This window comes from Neoarius graeffei, chromosome 4, assembly GCF_027579695.1.
Source record: "Neoarius graeffei isolate fNeoGra1 chromosome 4, fNeoGra1.pri, whole genome shotgun sequence".
NCBI lineage: Eukaryota > Metazoa > Chordata > Actinopteri > Siluriformes > Ariidae > Neoarius > Neoarius graeffei.
This window is the reverse complement of record NC_083572.1, coordinates 41,973,488-41,996,516: the sequence shown is the minus strand read 5'-3', so window position 1 is coordinate 41,996,516 and position 23,029 is coordinate 41,973,488. Positions and strand designations below refer to the sequence as shown.

Sequence of the window (23,029 nt, the reverse complement as noted above, 5' to 3'; positions counted from 1 at the left end):
AGCAGATCATGCCTGCTCTACATCTTTATTCATGAGGTTAGGGGGCACAGCTAGTTGAAGACAAGAGAGGCCTTTGTTTGAATCAGAGCCAAAGAGCAGACTGTATGCATGTGTAGTTATGAACTGAAGAAGTGACATTTTTAAGCACGACAGAACTATTCATTTCATGTCAAGAAAAGGTGTGCTTGTCAGAAAGCCTGGAAGGAAAGAAAATGTTTCTTGTTTTCTCCAGATTGTAACACCAGAAAGGTGATCATTATTGGCAAGCAATGACAAACAAAGTTTTCTAGTCTAAAGAACATTTTGGTCCTGAAATGAGCTGTGTCTCCTTGCTAGTCAGTCTTTACACTGAACAAAACAAACAAACAAAAAAAATCTGTGAATCTGTGATCCATCCCGAATGTCTTTATTATATCAGCCATTGGTGCCATTATCACTCTTCATCCAAAATAACATGATCCATCCTGAGCTTTTCTTAAACTGTAATCACTTTAGTTATCTTAGAGAAGAATATACAGTGGTGCATAAGCCCATACGAAAAAGAACAGTAAAGAACTTATAAGAATTTACCACTGTCTTAGTAGTAAATCCTTATAAATATAAGGATAAATCCTTATAAGGATTTATAAATAAATATATATGCCATGTATGATTTACTCCTGAAAGTGGCCCATTTTGCATTTTCCTCATACAAATTTATGAAAATCTAGTATGTATGAAGTGAACATTGTGCATGGTTTTTACAGATAATGTGTATGATGAATTACACCATCTTTGTATGCTTCATGTAATGTTTTTTAGTTTTAAATTATATTTTACAGTTTAAAATGTATATGCCTTTTATATGTAAATCCAACACAAACATATGTGGATTTACATATAAAAGGCATATGCATTTTAAACTGTAAAATATAATTTAAAACTACAAACATTACATGAAGCATACAAAGACGGTGTAATTCATCATACACATTATCTGTAAAAACCATGCACAATGTTCACTTCATACATACTAGATTTTCATAAAAAATTTGTATGAGGAAAATGCAAAATGGGCCACTTTCAGGAGTAAATCATAGATGGCATATATAAATCCTTATAAGGATTTATCCTTATATTTATAAGGATTTACTACTAAGACAGTGGTAAACTCTTATAAGTTCTTTACTGTTCTTTTTCGTATGGGAGTGCAAAATACATTAACAACCCAAAAATAATACAGCATATCAGAAAACGCCACAAGAGAGAGGAAACTTCAGAAACAGGTCACCATGAGCTAGTAAAATAATTTTAGATGAAGATACATACTGTATATTTTTGTAATGAAGAGCAAGTCTGTTGTATGAACATCCCAGCTTCCTTTATTCAGGTTTTCAGTGTGTGCATACTCATATTCACAGCCAAGTCTCACAGAAAAAGAAGAAAAAAAAAGCATTTGCATGCCACTTTTTTGCAGCACCTGTGAATATCAATGCTCTGGCACAAGCATACAGCACATTGCATAGTGAAGTTTCAAACTTTCACTTGGACATTCAACACAAACATATTTCAGCCATGCCAACCAATATCATGAAGCGTCTCCTCTTTGCTGCAAACACAAATGGGCTCGCAAGTCATGTGATACTCTGATAGGGTGACATATGCTCAAAACAGGGATAGTTTTCCCTGTATATTCTAAGCCCATTTGCGCTTGCAGAGAAAACGAGAAGTTCCATTACCTTGGAAAGTACCAGTCAAAAGTTTGGACACACTAACTCATTTGTAGGTTTTTCTGTATTTTGACTATTTTCTACATTGTAGAACAATATTGAAGACATCAAAACTATGAAATAACATATGGAATATGTACTGAATCATGTGGTAAACAAAAAAGTGTTAAAAAATGAAATGTTTCATATTTTAGATTCTTCAAAGTAGCCCCCATTTACCTTGATGATGCTTTGCACACTACTGGCATTATTTTAACTAGCTTCATGAGGTAGTCACCTGGAATGATTTTCAGTTAACAGTTGTGCCTCCTCAAAAGTTAATTAGTGCAATTTCTTGGATTCTTAATGCAGTTGAGATCAAACAGTAAATAGTATATCATAAAAATACAGTAAATAGCCCTATTCCACAGCTGTAATAATCCATATTATGTCAAGAACTGCTCAACTAAGTAAAGAGAAACAACATTCATCATTACTTTAAGACATGAGGTGACTTTTAATTAATAAATGTAAAGAAAAAAATGTAAGGTGTGTCAAAACTTTTGACTGGTATTGTACGTCATAAAAAGCACAAACTATACACATAAAGTGGTAATGCACATTTTATATATATATATATATATGAGGCAAGCTTTTTTTCATCTCATCATCTCTAGCCGCTTTATCCTGTTCTACAGGGTCGCAGGCAAGCTGGAGCCTATCCCAGCTAACTACAGGCGAAAGGCAGGGTACACCCTGGACAAGTCACGGAACAGGGAGACCATGCAAACTCTGCACAGAAAGGTCCTCGTCGGCCACGGGGCTCGAACCCGGACCTTCTTGCTGTGAGGCGACAGCGCTAACCACTACACCACCGTGCCGCCCAAGCTTTTTTTAAATTTCATTTTATTTTTTTCCAGCTTAACATGCTGCACATAGTTTACATTGAGGTGAACTGTGCAGGATAGATAGATAGATAGATAGATAGATAGATAGATAGATAGATAGATAGATAGATAGATAGATAGATAGATAGATAGATAGATAGATAGATAGATAGATAGATAGATAGATAGATAGATAGATAGATAGATAGATAGATAGATAGATAGATAGATAGATAGATAGATAGATAGAAGTGGTAAAATGATTCATTCCATATTGTTCTTATTGAAATAGCTTAGTAGTTAAAACTCATATGGAGCATTTGAGTGAATGTTTGATACGTTATTGTGCAACATATGTGCCCAAATGTATAGAAAGTTCTGTCGATACATTGCATGAGGGTTTGTTTGTTTGTTTGTTTGTTTGTTTGTTTTTGGTAAGGTTGAGTTACATATTAATGATGTAGAATATTAACAGCACATTTAATATAATTTCATATGAACACCCTTGATAAAAATAAACACAAATAAATGCACTAATAGATTTATTTAGGCTCATATTTCTTTTTTTTTCTTTTAACTCTCAGACTGTTTTCTGCAGTCACTGTAGTCAAATACAAATATAGTTACAGTTATCATTGGTTAATATTGGTTATTGGTGTATATATAGTTAATATATAGTTATGTAGTTAATATTGGTGTGCTTTCTGGTTTGTTGTTGTGTTTTTCAGTTTTCGTGTTGTGTTTTCTGATTTGCTATTGCATTTTTGATGTGTTGATGTGTTCTGCACTTACAGGCCACTGTAATTCCAATGCTAAAGTTGTTCTAAACACCATGCTATCATACAGCATTTGGCAATGTAGGGCATAGTGTCCAGAATAATGTGTTTGGTATTGAGAGCTTTTTCAGAGCATCTTTTGCAGCTGTCTTCTGTATGGCAGGATTTAGGATTCCAGCTCAATCTCAGTCTTGGCATGCTTCCAGTCTTTCAAAATGTCTAACATACTTGAGCAAGCTTCCAGGAAGCTCTCTGAGAAGAAATGGAAAGGGTGAAAAGGATCCTATAATTAGCATATTATGTATATCTCTAAGAGCCAGTGGAAAAGTGTCAGTATAGAAGCTGACATTTCCTATTTATAGGTGAGGGAAAATAGTTTTTGCGGTCAATGAGTTATTATAGCAATGAGGCAAGCTTTTTTAAATTTGATTTTATTTTTTTCCCAGCTTAACATGCTGCACTTAGTTTACATTGAGGTGAACTGTGCAGGATATATATTTTTAAGAACCAAAGTTTAAATGGTTCAACTGGAGCATTTTAAAGGACACATCAATGCCATAATTACACTTCGCACTTTCTGAGTCCATCTGCTTCCATGCTTTTGAACCAGATTGGCTACACGTAAAACATTTTAAAACATTTAAAGCTCCTATTCAGTGAAAAGAGTGGCTTGTTGACATTTTAGCACTGTGTTTTTTGCTTAAATTGCTTTTAACTACATGTATATCTAGATTGAATGTGATCACTTAAGTGTAATCATTAATGTGTCTATAACCCAAAGTTTAAAAAAAAAAACGTCCTGTCACATTTGGCCCAAAATGTCTCATTTTCATTATTTCTGTAATTACTTTTCCCACAGATTATACGTCTTGATTTAGGAGGAAAAAAACTATTCTATTCACAAGCAATTGGATGAGAGTCATATTTGCCCTTGGCAACTGAAGATGACGTTACTATGGAAATGGCTAGTGCTGCTATCAATCACTGGCTGCCTTGCAGGTAAAATGTCTCATGCGTCATTTTATTCCAAAGCTCCATTTCTTCTCCTGTTTTCCATTTTCATTTTAGATTCATTGTACATGTTGTGTCATGTAAGCCTTGTATTGTAGGAAATTGTTCAGAAAAAACTGAAATATAATCTAAACTTGTGGACTTAGTTTGTGTTTGAAGATGCATTGAAAGGGACTAAAATGTAGTGGTGCCATGATTCAATTAACCTCTACAGTGTAATATGTTTTCAGAAAATATTCTCTTCAGGCATACCAGTCAAAAGTTTGGACACACCTACTCATTCATAGGTTTTTCCGTATTTTGACTATTTTCTACATTATAGAGCAATACTGAAGACATCAAAACTATGAAATAGCATATGGAACATATATAGAGAATATTGCATGTTTGTGCAAAAATATGAAGTTTATCTTCGAGTGGTATATATATATATATATATATATATATCACAAGTGAGCAAATGACTGATATATTTTTCAACACAAGAAGATAAACTTCATACATATTCATGCCATCATGTAATGTAATATTATATAGACACATAAAAAAAAATGCAAGTTAATCAAAAGAATTTAAATTTTGAACTGGTTTACCATTTTGACAGCACATATCTAGTCAGCAGGCAGCAGGAAACCACTGGGAGTGACATCATCAGAGTGAAATATCGGGAATTATTATACATATGGGCCATTTTTTCCATGGAATAAAAACATATATTCTATTCCCTTCTTGTGGGTTTATTGATGGCATGCAATATTGTTATCATATTGTTGATCCTCCATGTATTACACCACTCTCCCCAATGGAGAATGAGCGTGCAATATTATAACAAGACATCAAGACAACACGAGGTCACGTCAGAGCTCATGTGAAGATCCAATGACAAAACTTTTCTGCTGTGCACACGCAGAATCATTTCTTTGTCAGCCAGGTAAGAGAGAAGACAAGGCTAATCCAGTGCTAGGTTTTAGCAGTAAATAAATAAACTGAAACAAAAGACGTGCTGAACACCTGAAAGGCTACCAAAACTTCATTATATATTCTTCACGCATACTTACAAGAGAAAAACATACCAAAGTACATCAAAAAACTGGAAAAGAGACACGTCGGAGATGTAAAACTTTCGTGCTAGCGAGTGACTGTGACAGTCTGTAAACAAACATGGCTGCAAGGCTTGCTTTGGTAAAAGTGGAAGATTTTGACAGAATTTTGGCTGCCAGGTCACTCCATTGTGTGTAGTTGTTGATGTTGATTTTAAAAGTAACTAAGTAAATTACACAGGGAAAATAATAATAATATTCAGCTTGACTGCACTAGCATTGGCCTACGCTAGCATTGGCCTGCGCTACCACTACACCAGCTAGAAGGTAACTGCATTAACAGCACCAAGTCGTGGGTAAGCTAGCATCAGCCTTCATAAACAGGGGTTACCTTGATGACACTTTGCACACTATTGGCATTATCTTAACCGGCTTCATGGGGTGGTCACCTGGAATGCTTTTCAATTAATAGGTGTACATCGTCAAAAATTAATTAGTGGAATTTCTTGCCTTCTTAATGCATTTGAGCTCAAACAGTAAATACTAAATAATAAAAATACAGTAACTGGCCTTATTCCACAACTGTAGTAATCCATATTATGTCAGGACCGCTCAGCTAAGTCAAGAGAAACAACATTCATCATTACTTTAAGGCATGAAGTGTCTTTTAATTCATAAAAATAAAGAAAACCATTAAATTAGGTGTGTCCAAACTTTTGACTGGTATTGTATGTACTGATCAGATAATGCTCTCAAGAACATTCTGAATGACATGTGGTGGCTGACAACAGTTATCACAATTTGCCATATGGAAATTTACTGACTCATTTGAGAATTATGCCATCGTGGAGTAGCACCGATTTTCACTGAAGGAATCAGAAACTGTTTTGAAACTCATCCTTTTCTTTCAATCTTCCCCCCAAAGCCACATACCCAAAACACATGCATGCTTGCTACCTAGGCTAGAGCATGTAATGCTTGTGCAAGATGGGGAGCTTTCTGAATTGCCCATTGTGTTTAAATAACAAAACATTTTTTAAAGTCTTGCCCTTCAGACAATTATTCTGAGACCTTTTACATTCAGCCTCACAGCTTTTCACTGACTCTTTAATCCTATCAGTGGGCTTGTTGGAGATGATTATCTGGAACCTTTGTATGGAACTGTGTCCATATCTCCCCAGAAAGCACCATCTTTCTACTACCCTATGCCCTCATGGGACTTCCTTTCATTTTCTCGCTTTTATTTATTTAGTCATTTTTTTCTCTTTCTTTTTTTTCAACTGAGCTCAATGCTTTAAAGGTCAAATTTAATGTGAATTGAATTAAGCTTGCACGGTAACCAAGTGCAAACCCCTTCAAACAATACCTGTTCACTTTAGTAGGGGGAAAAAAGAAGAAGAAAATGTCAGGAAATTAAATCACTTCAGCCAGGTAGTGCAGAGGCAGACATGAATCACAGATAGTGCTTGACAACGCTGATGAAAGAAGTGATTTCAGAAACAAAATCCTGTCAGTGTAATGTCATGCCTCTGAACTTTGCTGAAGATGATCTGGGCAGCACTACTTGACATAAGCAACACTTATAGATTTGAAATTTTATATGCACAGAAAAACTCTTAATTAAAGGACTTTCAACGCAAAATTTATTTGACTACTAGTTCACCATTCTTTTTTATTTTTATTTTATTTAGGTTTTTTTTATAGCAATAATTTTAGCTGGGCAACATGGTGTTGTAATGGAAGGATTTGTCACCTCACAGCTAGGCAGTTCCATCCTGAATTTGAGTTATTGTAGTTTTTCAAGCTCTCAGCTTTGTCTGTGTGAATTTCCTTCAGATTCCTCAGTATGGTAGATTGGCTATGCTAAATTGCCCTTGTGTAAATGAGTGTGTACATGGTCTGGACTGGAGTTCCTTCCAGGATGTAGTCCCATCTCCCATCCAGTGTTCTCTGTTACTAAATATAATAAATAACTTCAGTTTACTTATCCTTACACAAGTCCACTATTTAATTAAATTGTAAAGGTTTTCATTTATCCATAAGGGATCGGTTCACTCATACAGCCTTGGAAACATTCATGTACTGACACAGAGCAGAGAAGTATTTTTTGATTTCCCCCATTGTGGCTTTGAGTAGACATAGAAAAAGAGGCATGGAGTCAACGTTGTTCAAATGTGTTTAGGTGCTGACTGCAAAGTCTTCTGAAATGTTCACATTTTTTATTGTGCAAGGTGTTTTCCTGTGTCTCAGAAGAACAATATCATGTGGAAGAGATGCGATCATTTTGATGTCCTGAGGGTTACTTTTCTTTGTTTTGGGACTGAATATCCTCCCTCTTGAGGTAAACAGTATGGCCCTATGGAAATAGCCAAACGTGAGGAGCTTTAACTAATTAGCATAATTATGGAACTGTGTCACACCAAGATGGCAACGTGCAGAAAACATTGTGACTCTACATTGACCTTGAAGAGTTTTGAGTCGCAGGTATGTAATTTGTAGTTGACATTTGCAAATAGATCAACGAAACAAATGATGAACATATCTTTTATCTGTTACTGTTTTTCTCTTATCATTTCTTTCTCTATAAGATCAAAACATTAGGTGTATAACTCCATACTCACTACCATGGAGTCAAGCCCCTGCATTCTAAAGCTAAGATAGCTAAGCACTAGCAAGGATGATTTCGTTATCTCTCCAGAAAAATGACATGTCCTATCACCTTTCTTGCAGCTCTATCTTGCAGTTGCATTCACTAGGCAGGCTTTCCTTTTCTTTTCTGCTGCCTTTTAGCTGGCAGGAGAGTGAAGTCCGCCATGTTTGCCCACGGCAACTTGTTTTGGTTAAAAGTAGGTTAAACATGCCCCATGATGGTCATGTGATATTGTTGCTCATTTGCTTTGGCAATCTCCAGAATCATAAAATGCAGGACGCATTTTATCTCGGCAAAACATTTACACATAGGATACACAGTGTGTGCAGCAAAACATCTTAAAACTCCAACAGCAATAGAAATAGAACATTTTGCCCAGAATTCAACTTTGCAGTCAGCACACTGAAATAAAGGTATAAATTGGTTTAGAAAATAGCTCAGGTCTTAATGTAGCCGTGCATATCCAAGGATATTGCAGAACTATGACAAACATGTGAAGAAAAATCTGTATGGATAAATCACTTAATGGAAGGTCATTTATCCAGTGACCCGTGTCGTTACTGCTTAATTAAAAAGCCATAATTTACCTAATTAAATAGGCAAAGTGTTTTACACAGGGTTTTTTTTCTTCTTCCAATTAGGTCAAGACTCTTTTGACAAAATTGATATTATGTACATGAAGTTGTTTCTTTAACAGCAGCTCTTGCCCTTGTTATTTCATTGTATTGTGCAATGATTCTTCCCAACTTTTAAAGTTATTTCTGGCTTTTGAAAACTGAGATTATATACACTGAAACTTATCTCTACAGACACTTTTGTTTTTGTTATTTAATATGCTTCCAGTGCATGTAGCCACTTCACATAATGTCTTTGGACTTTGTATGCATACAGTAAATATGAGAAAAATATATTTATTCATAAGCATAAAGGATATGTTTAAAACAAAATTGATCAGAAAAAAAGATTTAGACAGAAATACCATAAATTAACAAAATTAGTGCTTTGTTTGAAAACTGGTGTTAGCAAGCACAACTTGGAGACATCTATGGTAAGAAATAATAAGCTTTTTTGCAGCATTATGGTTTATATTTTGCCATATTTCTCTTGGCAAATCATCTTCAATTTGACAAAGTTATATCCACTGATTTACTTATAATTACCTCAGCCAATGTTGTTTTCACCTCTATTTGTTTATTTGTTTGTTTGTCTTTTCCCAACATAACTCAAAAAGTCATGAATGGATTTTGATGAAAGTTTGAGGAAAAGTGGGCTATGGGCCAAGGAACAATGGATTCAGTTTTGATGAAATCCGGATATATATGTGGATCCAGGATTTTTTTTTTTTGTCTGTTCCCAACGTAACTCAAAAAGTAGTAAACGGATTTTAATAACACTTGGACCAAGTGGGATCCCAGACGTCCGCTATTTAGCGGAATTCCGCTATTTTTCTAGCCAAAGTGGTGGTGTTTTTTTTTTAAATCTCTTGTATATCCGTTAAAAATATGTTTGTTTAAGTAAAATGACCAGCAGAATACGTTCTGATTTGGTTTGCTTGTTTAGCGATGTTTTTGTCAGCTTCGTTTGTTCTCGTTGACATTTGGGAACACTCGGAAGTTAAATTGATGTAAATACCGCGAGACTGTACGTGATAGAACGAGAAAACAATATGACCGTGCCCATTTGCTAGAAAATGTGTTTTAACTCTGTTCGTGCTTTTGTTTCTAATGCGTTGAACTTAATTCAATATGCAGGGCTGTGAAATTTCTGCGGATTCTGTCGAGAAAAATATCATCTTCACAAAACGTCTATTTTTGCATTAAAAATCATTGGGGGGGTCTAGTCGGTTTTAATCGCCTTGCACAAGACCGGCGGCTCAATACAGCCGGACTCGCGGAGTTTTATGCCAGCTGAGCGTGGAACACGTCTTGACTGCGACTCAGGAGAAGTGTTGCCAGATTGGGCGGTTTCCGCCTAGCTGGGCGGTTTCAAGTGCATTTTGGTGGGTTTTGAACATATTTTGGGCTGGAAAACGTCAGGAGTATCTGGCAACACTGCTCAGGAGTGCATGACAGAGCTAAAAATAGCTATTGCGTGACCTGGCACCGTGTACGTGAATTTTGTACTTACAGGGTGCAAGATCAGACATAGTTAAGATGCCATCAAAAAGGAAAGCTAAGGAGGTGTTTGAGAGAGATGCAAAGAGGGCTAGAAAAGAACACACAGACAGACTGAAGGAAAAGATGAAAAAGAACAAGTTTGCAAAACTGAAAGAGATGGTGTTAAAGAAAAGAAAATGAAAAGACTTTCATTAGATGCTGTTTGACAGACTATGAACATTTTGTAAATGGCTTTAATAGAGGAATGCAAATACTATAGAATTAATAACTGGGAGTGATACAAAGAGGAATAGAAGGAGCCAGAAGTAAAAGAAAAGATGTAAATAATAGATAAGAAACATTAGTTTTTTTTAAACTTTTGCTCTGTAGACAAGAGACATTGTGACAGATTCTTGGAAAAAGCCAGGACATAATACAAGAATTAAGTGTAATTTGGAAGACAACAGGTATCTCTCACTTAAATATTGAGCATGATTTTTCACAAAGTCATTTTGAAAGGCCTATCAAAGTTTTCTTTTATTAACATTTCTTTAAATTGTTATTTACACATTTTTTTAACTTTTATTTTGATTAAGAGATAAAATACATAGGCACTTATTAGATATTTCAAGGTATTTTACATGGATCTTTCATTTTAAAAGAGAAAACTGTTGATAGGTATTTTATATGGCAAAATGAAGACCAAGACTAGTCAAATATTTACTTGTTGAGATCAATTTTTTACTTGCAGGAAATGCTCAGAATACACCATATAACACCTAAAATGGCTTGGTATCTGGGGCCCTGCGGGCCCCAGACCCCCGGCTTATGCTGGGGGGCTGTGCCCCCCAGGCCCCCCCTTTTCCTTGGATTTCTTATTTACAATTTCACAGCCCTGAATATGTCGTGGAAAAAAGATATCGTCCATAAAAGAGATAGCGGAACAGTGTCCGGGTTAGAAGAAGTATATTCTTCAAAGCTACATTTTCATCTAATTTTTATAAATAACAATTTTTTTTTGCCACTTATGTCATTGATTATAAAATATGGCATCAAATAGATACACATTATTGTTAAATTCTGTTGCTTTTCTATGTTAAATCTATGTAAAAAATGTGTTCTATAGCATCTTTAAATGTTAAAATCTCAACAGCTTCAGGGGGCTTGCAGCGCCCTTGACCCCTGCTGATAGTTTCTTACATTCCTCTATTTTTTTCAGTTACTGCTGGGATCCCTGACTTGGTGTATAGCTTTAGTATTATCCTAGGTTCAAATAATTTGATTTTTATGTTGATAATATATGGCTTGGCAGAGGTATGCACTTTGCCGAGTGCCCTTCTAGTTTTAAAATCCTCCAAAAATGTTCAGTGTGATTCAAGTCAGGAGATTGATTTGGCCATGTAAGGCCTTCTTGAATCATCTGTCTGTTGGCTGTTATCATGCTGAAGCTTCCATCTTCTCCCCAGACTTTTACTGGTCAATGAGATTTAATTTTTCCCTAATATGCACTGAAAAAAATGGCCTGTTAAATTAACACAAAAAAATCTTGTACATCGGTTGCACTTATTAAAATCATATCCACTAAGCCCAATTAAGTCATGTTCTGTTTGACGAACATGACTTAATTGGTCTTAGTGGATATGATTTTAATAAGTGCAACCGATGTACAAGATTTTTTTGTGTTAATTTAACAGGCCATTTTTTTCAGTGTGTCCCACTACATCATGATTGCTAATTCTTGTGTGAAAACTTCCCAACCAATGACAATGTCCGAATACCTCTCCCTATCAATTTAGTATTGCAAACACATCTTTACTCATGCTTATTAATAGATATTTCTGTTCATATTTACAAGTGCAAAGTGAAAAGACGTGTGCAAATTTGAAATGAATATATGGTATCAGTCAAAAGTTGGACACACCTTCTCATTCACTGTTTTTCTTTATTTTTATTAATTAAAATACACTTCATGTCTTAAAGTTATGATGGACTGTCATTTCTCTTTACTTAGTTTAGTGGTTTTTGACATATGGATTACTACAGTTGCTGAATCGGGCTATTTACTGTATTTTTATTATTTACTGTTTAGTGTTTGATCTCAAATGCATTAAGAAGGCAAGAAATTAAACTGATTAACTTTTGAAGAGGCACAGCTGTTAATTGAAAAGCATTCCAGGTGACTACCTCATCAGGCCTGGCACCAGGAACAGTTTACTAAGGGGGCAATTAGAAATCGCAAGGGGGCAAATATTTTTCATATAGTGTGTAGTAGTGATGGCGGTCTGACAACGTGTTTCAAACAATTAACTGCGCCAACCACAAAACCACGGCCCCGAAGGTTGCTTTAGTCCGGGAAAATCATGTGACATATTACCAGGGCAGTTGCGCTTTTATCAACCCCCGTGCCCACCTGTTAACCCTCCCCTCCAATTTTCTCACAGACACGCGTTACAACCGGAAAGATGCCAAACATAAAACAACACACACAAACCTACAGGCAAGTCCTTTACATTTAAAATACATACAAATAGCTCCGCAGCATGAAAACAAAACGTCAATGCAAGTCTAAGGTACTTGGCTCGGCGGCCAAAATCATAATTAAAAAAAATCAACAGACCCCGCGGCTGCACTAGTAATAGCCTTCCTGACTCGCACCGAGTCAACGCTAACCACTTAATCCGCGATCCCAGTTTAGGCGTGTAGGGGACAAAACACTCTGAAGTGATTTATTTTCACCCCCGCTGCATGGGGGGGTGACGTCAACGACACATATTCTTACGCTATTTGCGCACAAAGCGGACCATATATGAACACATACACCAACATAAACGGAGATAAACTTAGCCTACAAAGAAAGAAAATGGATTCACAATATTGTGATTGAATTCGTTTAATTCGGAAGGGGAAAGACTACTCCCATAAACTGACTGCATATTGCAGGATATTGCAGAGACAGTGCACTTGTAAGTGTACATGTAAAACCCCCGCCCGCACGACCCTTGTCCTTATCACAGGTCTGTGTGTGCGCGGCTGTGTCAGCATTTCACACATACACCCACAATAACTAGTCCCCAGTAGTTAGGATTGATACATATGTCTAAAACAGGGTTAATATTAAATTCAGGCTTTTTGAAATAATCCTACCTTAATACAGTTAAATTCTACGATTGCAACGTAAGAATCATAACAACCAATCAGATTTGTTCTACCGTGCCAGTTTTAGTAGTGATTTATGTGAAATGTATTTTTGTGCAATGCGCAACCACTTAATATTTCGTATTTGAAAATGCAAATTATTAATACGTCTATAATACATTATATTTTCATAAGAAAACAATTAAGTGATCTGAGTCTCCGTTGAGGGGGCAGGGCTGTAGCCACGAGGGGGCGACGCCCCCTTTCGCCCCCCCATGGCGCCGGGCCTGTACCTCATGAAGCTAGTTAGGATAATGCCAATAGTGTGCAAAGTGTCATCAAGGTGAATGGTGGCTACTTTAAATAATCTAAAATGTGAAACATACTTTGTTTTTAACACTTTTTTTTACCACATAATTCCATATATGTTCTATATGTTATTTCATAGTTTTGATGTTTTCAGTATTGTTCTACAATGGAGAAAATAGTCAAAATACAGAAAAAGCTATGAACGAATAGGGGTGTCCAAACTTTTGACTAGTACTGTATGCACTATATGCATATTGAATCACAAAAACAAAGCGTCCAAATACTTATTTCCTCTCACTGTATACAACTGAAGTAAAAAGCTAATTCTAATTCAACTGCATTCAAACTTTACAGAACTGGTGGGGAGATGTGCTGAATGGAGTTTTGAATTGACCTATTTAATAGTAAATTGTAACTTACATACATAACATACATAACAATAATGTGTATAAATTGCATTATTGACAGATGCCTTTAACTACTTTATATACTGTACAGTAATCAAAATCACCATTATTTATTATTTTACAGCATAAAAATACAGTATACACCATATTATTTTACAGCAATTTACCGACAACAAACTTGCCAATAAACTACAATAAAAAGTTACAGTAGACAACTATAAACATACATTACAGGGTAATTACAGCACTGTAATATCTTACATAGTATAAAATAATACATAATCCAGTATATTTGCTCATTTGGCTGTTTAAAGAAACGTGACATAATGCAGAATACAACTGAGGTGAAGGTCAAAAAAGCAACTTATAATTAAGGCAGGATACAATTGAACTGAATTGAGGGAGCTTAGCAGTTCTGGGATTTGAACAGACAACCTTCTGCTTTGTAACTCAAAGCCACTGAACCATCAAAACTAGTTCAACTAGCTTGCATTGATTTAATGTAATCATTTAATGTAAGTTAATTCAGTGGTTGCAGTGGTTGAATCAATGTAAGCTATTTAGCTGGTGATGGTGGCTCAGTGATTAAGGCTTTGCGTTACAGATTAGAAGGTCTGGGTTCAAAGCCTAACAATGAGAAATGTCATGGCTGGAACCATGAGCAAGACTCTTCACCTCAGTTGTATTTTGCATTGTATGCCAAGTTTCTTTAAAAGCATCAACTAAATGACCAAATGTACTGGGTTACGTTTTGTTTTATCCTATGTAAGTAGGCATGTCAGGTGAAAATTCAAATTCAGTCCAAATTGTTTGAAACTGCTCTCACGGAATTCAAATTTGAATGCCGAACAACATACTTTTTACAGAATTAAAATATGTTTATCCGTTCTTGAGATATTACAAATCAAAGATTGAAGAAATGGCTTAATTTTGAGAAAAGTGACCTAATATTCTGTATTAGGATAACATGGTCCAAAATGGGCCAAATTAGTGAATGAGATCAAATGTTTTTTCTTAATAACTTTTATATTTTTCAAGATATTTACATGGAAATTGGCAGGCACGTAGATGGTTGTATACTGAATACAAAGTTTGAAAAATTAGTCAAAACAAATTATTTAATTAGTATTAATTATGCTAATTAGGTAAAACATTAAATTTGTACACTCAACAAAAAAAGTTATAAAAGATTATTTCTAATACCCTCTTTGTACTCTGCAGGCCTTTGTATTTCTCAAAAGTAGGGCCTACTAGTGTTTATATTAAAGAATATAAATGATAATATTCACAGCTTTCAAGGCTAACCTCGAAAAAATTGTGTGAGCCACATCCAATAAACAATTCCAGTTAATTTAATTGAAATTGACACTCGCATTTCTGACTTCCAGTTTTTTAAAATATCATTCTGACCACTAACATCTCAATATTTTTCATCAAAACAACTACAGTTGTATTCTAAAATAGTTATTTATTTACATGAATCAGTTTTATTTGAAAAAAAATACGTAGGTAAAGCTATGAAAACTCACTTCAAAGTCTCCCGTGAATCATAACATCAAAACTAGCAGATGGAAAATTCTGCTGAATACTTCATCAGAAACAGTGAGTTAGAGAACATCCCTATAGGGGTTATCTGACTGATATTCACAAGTGACCCAGTCGAAAAACCGATCAGAAGACAGCCTGACTACTTTCCTGTGACTCAAAAAACACCGGCAGTTTCCAGTGTTCTTAGGCAAAATTGTGAGTGAGCCCACTCCCTTGGATGAGAAGCAACTCCACACATGAATAGTCTCAGGATGCTTTACTGTTGGCATGACACAGGACTCAGAACAGTCCTCTGCAGTCTGCAAAAAGTCCTGCAAAAAGTTATTTTCTCTGATGAAGCCCCCTTCAGACTGTTTGGGACATCTGGAAAAATGATTGTCTGGAGAAGAAAAGGTGAGCGCTACCATGAGTCCTGTGTCATGCCAACAGTAAAGCATCCTGAGACTATTCATGTGTGGGGTTGCTTTTCATCCAAGGGAGTGGGTTCACTCACAATTTTGCCTAAGAACACTTCCATGAATAAAGAATAGTATCAAAACATCCTCCAAAAGCAACTTCTCCCAAGGATCCAGGAGCAATTTGGTGATGAACAATGCTTTTTCCAGTATGATGGAGCACCATGTCACAAGGCAAAAGTGATAACTAAGTGGCTTGGGGAACAAAACATTGAAATTTTGGGTCCATGGCCAGGAGATTCCCCAGATCTTAATCTCATCGAGAACCTGTGGTCAATCCTCAATCCTTATTTGTCCGGGTGGACAAATAAAAACCCCAAAATTGTGATAAGCCCCAAGCACTGATTATGCAAGAATGAGTTGCCATCAGTCAGGATTTGGCCCAGAAGCTGATATCCAGCATGCCAGGGCGAATTGCAGGAGTCTTGAAAAAGAAGGGTCAACACTGTAAATATTGTGTCTTTGCATAAACTTGATGTATTTGTCAATAATAGCCTTTGAAACTTATGAAATGCTTATAATTGTACTTCAGTATACCATCTGACAAACATCTGACAAAAAATTCTAAAAACACTGAAGCAGCAAACTTTGTGAAAACCAAAATTTGTGTCAGTCTCAAAGTTTTGGCCATGACTGTACTTTTTAAAAATTTTATTCAAGCAACAACGATAACAAGGAAGTGAGATATTTCTTGGAATTTGACTGTACGTTAGTCGATTAATTCAATGTTAATGTAGGCTCAACCACAAATACACAAAAATATTATATAACATATTACTCTGAGAATGCCCAATCTCTTCTGATCTTGTCTGATTATGTTTGTGATATTAGTAAATATGTTTTGTGTTCTAGTATCTCTCTACTTTTCCATCCATCCATCCATCCATCCATCCATCCATTATCGATACCACTCATCAGTCAGGTTCACAGGGAAGGCTAGAGTCAATCCCAGCTGACCTTGGGCAAGAGGCAGGGTACACCCTGGGCAGGTTACCAATCTATTGCACAGCTAGCACACAGACGAGTAATCATTCACATTCACTGTAGTTTTCCATTAACTTCTAAAAATATTCTGAATCCAGAGAAACCTCTGTATTACCACACATAAAATAATTTACAGTATATATGTATGCTATTAATTCAAGTCAGTTTATTTGTATAGCGCTTTTAATAACAGACATTGTCACAAAGCAGCTTCACAGAAAAATAAAGACTTTAAACATGTGAGCTAGTTTTATCCCTGATAAATTTATTTATCCCTGATTAGCAAGCCTGTGGCAATGGTGGCAAGGAAAAACTTCCTCAGATGACATGAGGAAGAAACCTTGAGAGGAATCAGACTCAAAAGGGAATCCATCCTCATTTGAGTGATAACAGATAGCATGATTATAAATAACTCACTTTTATAACTGTCTCCTATATAGTCACAATTACAACTGTGTAACCAAGAAATTCATTATAGTTTTAGCATGAAGTCTAGCTTGTTGACGTTATCAACTGTTCATTGATGGAGACTTGAGTGCAAAACTGTTCATGACAACTGCAGTCCTAAAGTTATCATGGCAATTGTAGTCCTCAACCATCATAGCAAAACTGTAAGTGTCCAGAGCCAGCTTCCAAATATGTTTTTCGACTGTCCATATGGGGCCATCCTCTACAAGAGCAATGTGATGAGACTCCAGCCAGACATAGGGCATCAGGATGGATCTGGTGGGTCTGAAGAGCAGAAGAGGTCAGCATCTGCAGTCAGCATCACTAGTGTCTTAAGATCGACATGTAACTCAACAGAGACAGACAGATAGTGGGAGAGACATAGACGGGGGAAGAGAGAGCCAGAAAGAAAACACAGGTTGTTAGATATGCCTTTTGTCACCTAATGGTTAAGAACAGTATACGTTGTGCACTGAGTACAAGCAGGGACTCCAGCAAGACTAACTATAACAGCATAACTAAAAGGGAGAGCCAGAAGATAACACAGACATGAGGGTGCCCTGGGACATAAATCAGCTAACCACTCCACCGTCAACAAACCCGAGTGAATGTGTGTGTGTGTGTGTGTGTGTGTGGGGGGGGGGGGGGGGGGGGGGGCACAGGATCCACACATCCCAGTTTACCAAAACACTCTAAGCCTGAGGACCCTCCAGATCTACTCCTGTATCTAATAAAAAGCCATTAACAAAGGCTTGACTAAAAAGATATGTTTTCAGCTGAGACTTAAACACAGACTGTGTCTGAGTCCCAAACAGTACTTGGAAGGCTGTTCCATAACTGTGAGGCTTTGTAAGAAAAGGCTCTTCTCCTTGATGTAGCCTTCACTATATGAGGTACCAAGAAATAGCCTGCACATTTTGACCTAAGTAGGTGTTCTGGGTCAAAAAGGATCAGAAGTTCACTCAGATGCTGTGGCACAAGACCATTCAATGCTTTATAGATCAATGTAATAGTAGTATTTTATAATCAATGTGAAATTTGATTGGGAGCCAATGCAATGTCTTCTTAAGGTTCACCAGTTAAATGTAGCATAAAACTTATTCAGCATAAAAATATTAAGCAGTGTTTTTGAGGTAAAGCTATCATTGATGCACTTCTTTCTTCTCTTCTTGCCAGCTTATGCAGATGATGCACTGTTTCACGGTCCGAGGTGGAGAACAGAACCCAGTGACCTGATTCTCCCTGTCCACTCCCCAAAGCAGGAGGCTGTCCTAGCATGCGAGGCCTTGGGCATCCCTCTTCCACAGTACAGGTAATAGCTCTCTCTAACACACTAGCAACCATTTTGACTGTACACTGCTTCTGTGCTCCTGTCGCACTGTTGGCATTGGCAAATCAGCAATGCTTCCCTCAGGGGGATTGAATGAGAGACTAATAATGCTGATTGTTATCGATTTTGGAGAGGAAGAGGCGGTTTGTTTGTCTCAACAGAAATACAGTAACCCACTCTATGGATAGTATGTGATTCTTCTGACAGTATCTTATCTCATGACTCATATTTTATAAGCTCTTCAATGCTGTACTGGATGTCAAGGTCATCAAAATCAATGCTGTACACTAAATGGCTTCATCTTGGTACTACACAGGTTGCTAGTTACACGAAGAACCACCATTGCAGCTAGAGACTTGTTATTTTCCTGCCGTGTGCAAACCTCAGCAGGAGCTTCAGATATTAGCAAGCAGCAAGCTTGATTTATTCGCCTTTCCCTGAGAGTAATATGCACTTACATTGCAGTAGGAATAAAAAAAAATTGCTTCGAAAATAGAAGGGATGTAAATGACTAATTTGTTCTGAAGATTTCCAAGATACTGTCCCACTTAGTCTCTAGTGGGATCTCTGGCCTGAAAATAGCAGCTGGGATTGGCTGCATGGCAGATTGTGTTTCCAAGCTTGGGTCAGCATCATGCAAATCTTCAAGTAAGTGCTTGGGGGATGGGGATGGGAAAGGGACAATAACCTTGTGAGTCACATTTTGTTAAATAGACGTATTTGCCTTTATACATTGGAGAACACAATGCTAGGTCAACAGCAGGGGGTGTCATTATATTCGTCGTGTGAGATGAAGAGCATTCGAGGAGCTAATCAATTACACTCCCAGCACCACACGAAACAAAAGAAAACAAGTGCAAAAGCTGTCTGCTGCTCTTCAAACAGACGGAATGACTTAGATTATGCACTTTAATTAGAAAGCTTTTGATTTATTCATGAACTTCTTGTAAACACGGCGACCGAATAGGATGCAGTCGCTTCTGCAAATTCAGCAAAAGGAACAGACTTTTGCAGATTCAGGCATAGTACAGTCAGACATTGTATGCAATGTAAACAAGGTTAGCTATTCTGTGTACAAAAATTATATGATTGTAGGGGGTAGCAAGCATTCTTGTAACCCTGCATGTTATCCATAAATGGATGTATATAGCCAACATCCATGACTTCTTTACATGCATACACAAGTACATCACTTCTCCGTGTTTGTTCAAAAAAAAAGCAGGACTCACCCACTTTTTTGTACAAAGTAATTAAAAAAAAGCAGGACATTGTTTTCTAATATGATTTAATAGTATTAATATTATAAGTGAAATCTGTACAGTTGTGTACACCTTGTCTTGGAGTGTTAAGAGTAGCAAAAGCCGGCATCACTGAAAAAGAAAATATGCGCACCCACTAATTTCTGTTCTCAGAAATTGAATTGTATTTGATTCACAACTCATTAAGAACACATCTTTTTTTAATAATTAAAGTATGTTTTAAGTATAGTAGTTATACCATACCATATTGTTATTATGAGGAAACAAAAATGGAATGGGGAAAAATGAAACAAAACTGAAATCAAACATATTTATGAGCTGTGCATCATCATTCAATTACCATACAATAGTGTAGAGGGGACATATGACAAATTCATTTTTTCAGTGCTTTTGCGCATATATTTGGGTATCTGGAGTGCCTACCTACCCACAAACTCTGAAATAAGACAACACAGTCTGTTTCTTTTGGGCTCCCTATTTCAGAAAACATGTGCTTCAACAGTTCTTTAGAATTATGCTGCCCTCTCATCCAAGTATCTCCACTCATGGTTTGAGAATTGCCTTTGTGAATGAATATTCATGAGGAAAGTGCTACCTGTTTGACCAGCAAAAAAAAAGGGGGGGGGGACTAAGCAGTGGCTTATTATCATTTAAAGGAATAGGTGGGTTGCATCCAACATCACATCCATCTCATTAGATATGCAAGACATGAAGTAGTGGTCAGCTAAGCTCACTGTTCAGAAAGCGTTACTATCGCTGTGGCGCCTTGCTAGTCAATAAAATGCCCTATGCTTGGATTGTTTTTGGCTGCTTGAATCAAACAAACAATGAAGCTGATGAAAGTTTCTTCTGGGTTTCCCATGAAGTGATAAAGGGTGAAAGAACAAAAGATTTTACCAAAAGATGACAAGAAAGGTGGCTCTTGAACCTTTCACTGTAATGGAAGGGAGCCGAGTCGAAGAGTGCTCAAGTTTGCGATGATCACTTCATGAGAGGTTTGTAAATTCCTCTGATCTATTTTGTTTGGATTCGCAAAGCACTTTTCTCACCATTTTCCGTTATTTTGTGATGTTTTGAAGTTCAGGAGATGCATAAGTCCTCCAATGTGTTTTTGTTTACTGCTTGATTGTGGTTGCCATATTGTAAACTAACACGTATGTTTTCACTTTATTTATCAGGATGTCCTAGCAATCTTTACAAGGATGATGATGTAGATTGGGCTCCTACACTGAACTACATAGATAAGATAATTGAGACAATCCACATAAACACAAAAGCAGAGCTCATGAGTTAACAGCACGAAACTGCTTCCCCAGCCATACAGTTACAGTAAGCCGTGATAACTTTTCCGTCATGTTTCACCAATACCCAGGTCTTTAAAGGGGTTTCTATGGATCTTTGTGAATGATTTACCTGAAAGAGAAGAGCAGGGAGGATTGGGAAATGAGTGGCTGTGGTTTGTTTACACCCGATACTAAAACTTGTAGCGTCCTATCATTGCATGAATACATCATACATGTACAAAAAGCCCTACTGACCCGGTCATAAACAATAGAGGATATGTCTTGTAGTGTTTTGATTCCCAGATCTTTAACCCAGCCACATATAAAAAGTTGCACTCCTCCATGCTCTTCCAGGTTTTCATCTGTTTGTCCGTGTAGAATGATGTCTGCAGCACCAGATAGTTTGAGATGTCAGGGAACTCAACGGATGGATAATTTTCTAACTCATAGGAAAAATCCTTCTTTGTTAGCGTGTAAGGCTCGGTCTCATTGCAGTGAGCAACTTTCTGAAGGTATCTTGACCATGCATTGGCCTCGAAACTGTGAAAATAGTCGGAGATGATTTCACTAGTTCTCTGCCAGACCACCACTTCTTCTGCATTTATTCTCCATTTATTTATACTTTTAAAAAAAGATTACTTTAAATGGTATGCATGTATTTGTCAGGGAATAGCACCATTTTCTGCTGCTGAAAAGCAGAGGTGCTACAGGGCATACCATGATACAGACCCTGAAAGAAGGCAGGAGTATCTCAACAAAGAGAAGGAAAGGTGGAGAAGGGATTGAAAGGAAGGAAGAAAAAAAGAAAGTGCCACAGAGAAAGAAATGGTGAGGGAAAAAAGAGAAAGAAAAGAGATAGTGTCAGAGCTAGGACAACACTTTAGTCTATGGCCACTCCTCCAAGTTCAAACAATCCCCCAGAACCAGAAAATGCCCCACAAACAGGACCCTCAAGGTTAGTTGACAGTTAAATGCTTTGTTGATGATGTGGCAGGGTAAATGAGATGCCTTTTTTTTTCTTTTTTTTAATGAAACATATTGTTGTTCAGGGGCGGCACGGTGGTGTAGTGGTTAACGCTGTCACCTCACAGCAAGAAGGTCCAGGTTCAAGCCCCGTGGCCGGCGAGGGCCTTTCTGTGTGGAGTTTGCATGTTCTCCCCATGTCCGCGTGGGTTTCCTCTGGGTGCTCCGGTTTCCCCCACAGTCCAAAGATATGCAGGTTAGGTTAACTGGTGACTCTAAATTGACTGTGAGTGTGAATGGTTGTCTGTGTCTATGTGTCAGCCCTGTGATGACCTGGCGACTTGTCCAGGGTGTACCCCGCCTTTCGCCCGTAGTCAGCTGGGATAGGCTCCAGCTTGCCTGCGACCCTGTAGAACAGGATAAAGTGGCTAGAGATAATGAGATGAGATGAGATATTGTTGTTCACTGGTGTGATGTCTGTGAGATCAGAGACTGAAAAATGTTCCTGATATTTCTCTTGGAAGTTTAAAATATTTTTATTAGAAAGAAAGAAAGAAAGAAAGAAAGAAAAGCTAAATTAAAGTAAATAAATAAACTCAGTTTGCCGATCACAGCAAGTGCCCTGATGTGCTTTCCGCATGTTTTAATTAAAAGTAAAACATTATAACAATTTATCCATTTTAAAACTTGTGATATTGCTAAAAATAGGCTTACCTGGGCGCAGCAATTTGCACTGAAACCGGATCTCTGCTTGTGATGTA

At 37.0% G+C, this 23,029-nt stretch overlaps 1 protein-coding gene across 1 annotated transcript in view; it reads left to right on the top strand.

The window, feature by feature from the left end:
• Nucleotides 1-23,029, top strand: part of cntn3b (contactin 3b) — a 180,095-nt gene that overhangs the window by 16,209 nt on the left and 140,857 nt on the right. Inside the window, exons 2-3 of the mRNA XM_060919261.1 lie at nt 4,211-4,350; nt 18,610-18,745. Of these exons, the coding sequence (XP_060775244.1) occupies nt 4,296-4,350; nt 18,610-18,745 (191 nt within the window). The 5' untranslated portion in view covers nt 4,211-4,295. The remainder of the gene's footprint in view (nt 1-4,210; nt 4,351-18,609; nt 18,746-23,029) is intronic.